This window comes from Mandrillus leucophaeus, unplaced genomic scaffold (assembly GCF_000951045.1).
Source record: "Mandrillus leucophaeus isolate KB7577 unplaced genomic scaffold, Mleu.le_1.0 Scaffold231, whole genome shotgun sequence".
Classification (NCBI taxonomy): Eukaryota; Metazoa; Chordata; class Mammalia; order Primates; family Cercopithecidae; genus Mandrillus; species Mandrillus leucophaeus.
The window spans coordinates 1,590,054-1,592,553 of record NW_012102377.1 but is presented as its reverse complement, the minus strand read 5'-3'; the positions used below and the strand labels follow the sequence as shown (position 1 = coordinate 1,592,553).

The window sequence follows — 2,500 nt, the reverse complement described above, 5'->3', positions numbered from 1 at the left end:
CTTGGAAAAAAGTATCGGACTCTGGATTTGCCTCTTTTAAGGTTCATCTTGAGAGGGAGAACTAAATAAAATGCATGCTTAGGCACAATTCAATTAACATCTAGTTTGGCTAAAGATGTACTTAGGCATCTAGGGATGCAGTTTAATGGAAAGATCATAACTTTGAATTCAGTCAGAACTGGGCTGGAATCCCTTCACTGCTGCATATAAGGCCTGTGACCTGGGGAGCTCGATCTCTGTAAGCATCTGTTTCTGTCTATTAAATGAGGAGAATAATGCCCCCCTCGCAGAATGTTTCAGGGGGTCGGAGAGATGAGTCAAGAGACAAGGACATCACCTGGTGTGTAGGAGGCAGTCATTAGCATCATATCGCTCTAATGTCATTTTGGGTCACTTACACAGCCCTTTGGAGTCAGCAGACTTTGCCCATCAAAGTTGACTAGTTCTTGGGAGGTTACTATACTCCAGCCTGGGCAATAGAGTGAACCCTGTCTCAGAAACAAACAAACAAACAAACAAACAAACAAACACATCAGCTAGTACAGGCTATGGGGTGAAGTAGTTACCAGCTTACCAGTGACTTGTAGGCTTTAAAACTGCTTTCTTTCATTAGTAGTCTTTATCCATTTTTCAATATTATTTCTTCCTTCCAGTGAACCCACCACATTTCAGAAATATCACCAAGTGAGTCTACTTGCAAGATTTAATCAAGATCTGGATAAAGTGGCTGCAGTTTCCTTGATGTTCTCTACAGGATCTATAATAGGCCCAAGGTACAAGCTCAGGATTCTCCGAATGAAATTAAGGTCCCTTGCCCATCCGGAAAGGTGAGCTGAGGGTAGACAAAATGCTAGTTTCCAGGGATATTGCTGGATCCTGTCCAATCTGCTTGGTCTGATGTTTTAATAAGACTCTATTATTCACAATGAGGGACATGACGGGTTTTCCAAAACTAGTTTTTATTATAAACAAGTAGCCCAGGCCAAGTGTAGTGGCTCATGCCTATAATCTCAGCACTTTGGGAGGCCAAGGTGGGAGGATTGCTTCAGCTCAGGAGTTCTAGCCAGCCTGGGCAACATATGGAGACCCCGTCTCTGCAAAAAAAGAAAAAAAAAAAAAAAAGCCAGAAAGCAAATAGCCCAGCCCAGCTGGATTTGGTGGTGCATGCCTGTAATCCCACTACTCAGGAGGCTGAGGCGAGGGGATCACTTGAGCCCAGGAGTTGGAGTCCAGCCTGGGCAACATAGCAAGATCCTATCTCAAAATAAAAACACAAAATTAAATTAAAAAAATTTAAAAATAAAAACAGGTAGCCCAGTAATCCAAGAAAATTATACTGCATGTACTTAAAGATAGATGGCCTAGTAATCCAAGGAAATACAGTTGTTATATGCTGAGAATTATACAATTCTTCCCTAACTACCACACTACTTGTAAGCTGATAATTTGTTGTAGAAATGAAAGCTTTGTATAATTTGGCAAGCTGATAAAACAGAGCCTAGTATAAAAAAAGGTACAGAAAATTGGAACATATTATTCCCTTGACCACAGGCGTGTCCACCATGCCCAGCTAAGTTTTGCATTTGTGATTTTGTATTTTTAGTAGAAAAAAAATTTTTGTATTTTTAGTTTCGCCATGTTGGCCAGGCTGGTCTTGAACTCCTGGCCTCAAGTATCCGCCCGCCTCAGTCTCCCAAAGTGCTGGGATTACAGGCATGAGCCACCACACCCTTGACAGTATGAAAGTATTATATTGAATTTCTTAAATTTGATAATGGCACTGAAAATGTCCTTGTTCTTAGGAAATATACAATGAAGTCTTAAGGAGTAAACAATCTATTCTCAATTGCTCCAGAAAAAATAAGCAACAATGTATGTGTGGGAAGAGAGAGACAGACAAACAGAGAAAGAAGGGGAGAAGGAGAGAAAGAATTATTGTTATTTTTTAAAGTACGGAGCTGTGTTGACATGTATGTTTTGTGACAAATGCCCCTCTACCATATAGTCCTAGCATCTAACCTGTGGACAGAGAGGGAGACAGGAAATGATGTGAGCAGTTAGTACTTTATGAATTCCTTTTTCTTAAAAGTTTAGGGACTGAGCATAGTGGCTCATGCCTGTAATCCCAGCACCTTGGGAGGCCAAAGTGGGTGGATCACCTGGGTCAGGAGTTCGAGACCAGCCTGGCCAACATGGTGAAACCCCATCTCTACCAAAAATATAAAAAATTAGCTGGGCAGTGGTGGCGTGTGCCTGTAATCCCAGCTACTTGGGAGGCTGAGGCAGGAGAATTGCTTGTACCTGGGAGGCGGAGGTTGCAGTGAGCTGAGATCATACCACTGCACTCCAGCCTGGGCGACAGGGTGAGACCCTCTCTCTCTCAAAAAACAAAAAAACAAAAAAACAAAAAAAGAAAGTTTAGGGTACCCTAAAACATTTAATAATACAAGTTTCTCCTAAGAGGATAGTCATTACATCCTAAAACTTTTTTTTTTTTTTT

The 2,500-nt window shown here is 41.3% G+C and overlaps 1 protein-coding gene across 2 annotated transcripts in view; it reads left to right on the top strand.

The window, feature by feature from the left end:
* The window catches only part of LIPH (lipase, member H), a 62,421-nt gene that overhangs the window by 57,467 nt on the left and 2,454 nt on the right, over positions 1-2,500 (top strand). For both annotated transcript variants that reach the window (XM_011981875.1, XM_011981876.1), the window contains one exon: positions 654-827. In XM_011981875.1, coding sequence (XP_011837265.1) covers positions 654-827 — 174 coding nt within the window. The remainder of the gene's footprint in view (positions 1-653; positions 828-2,500) is intronic.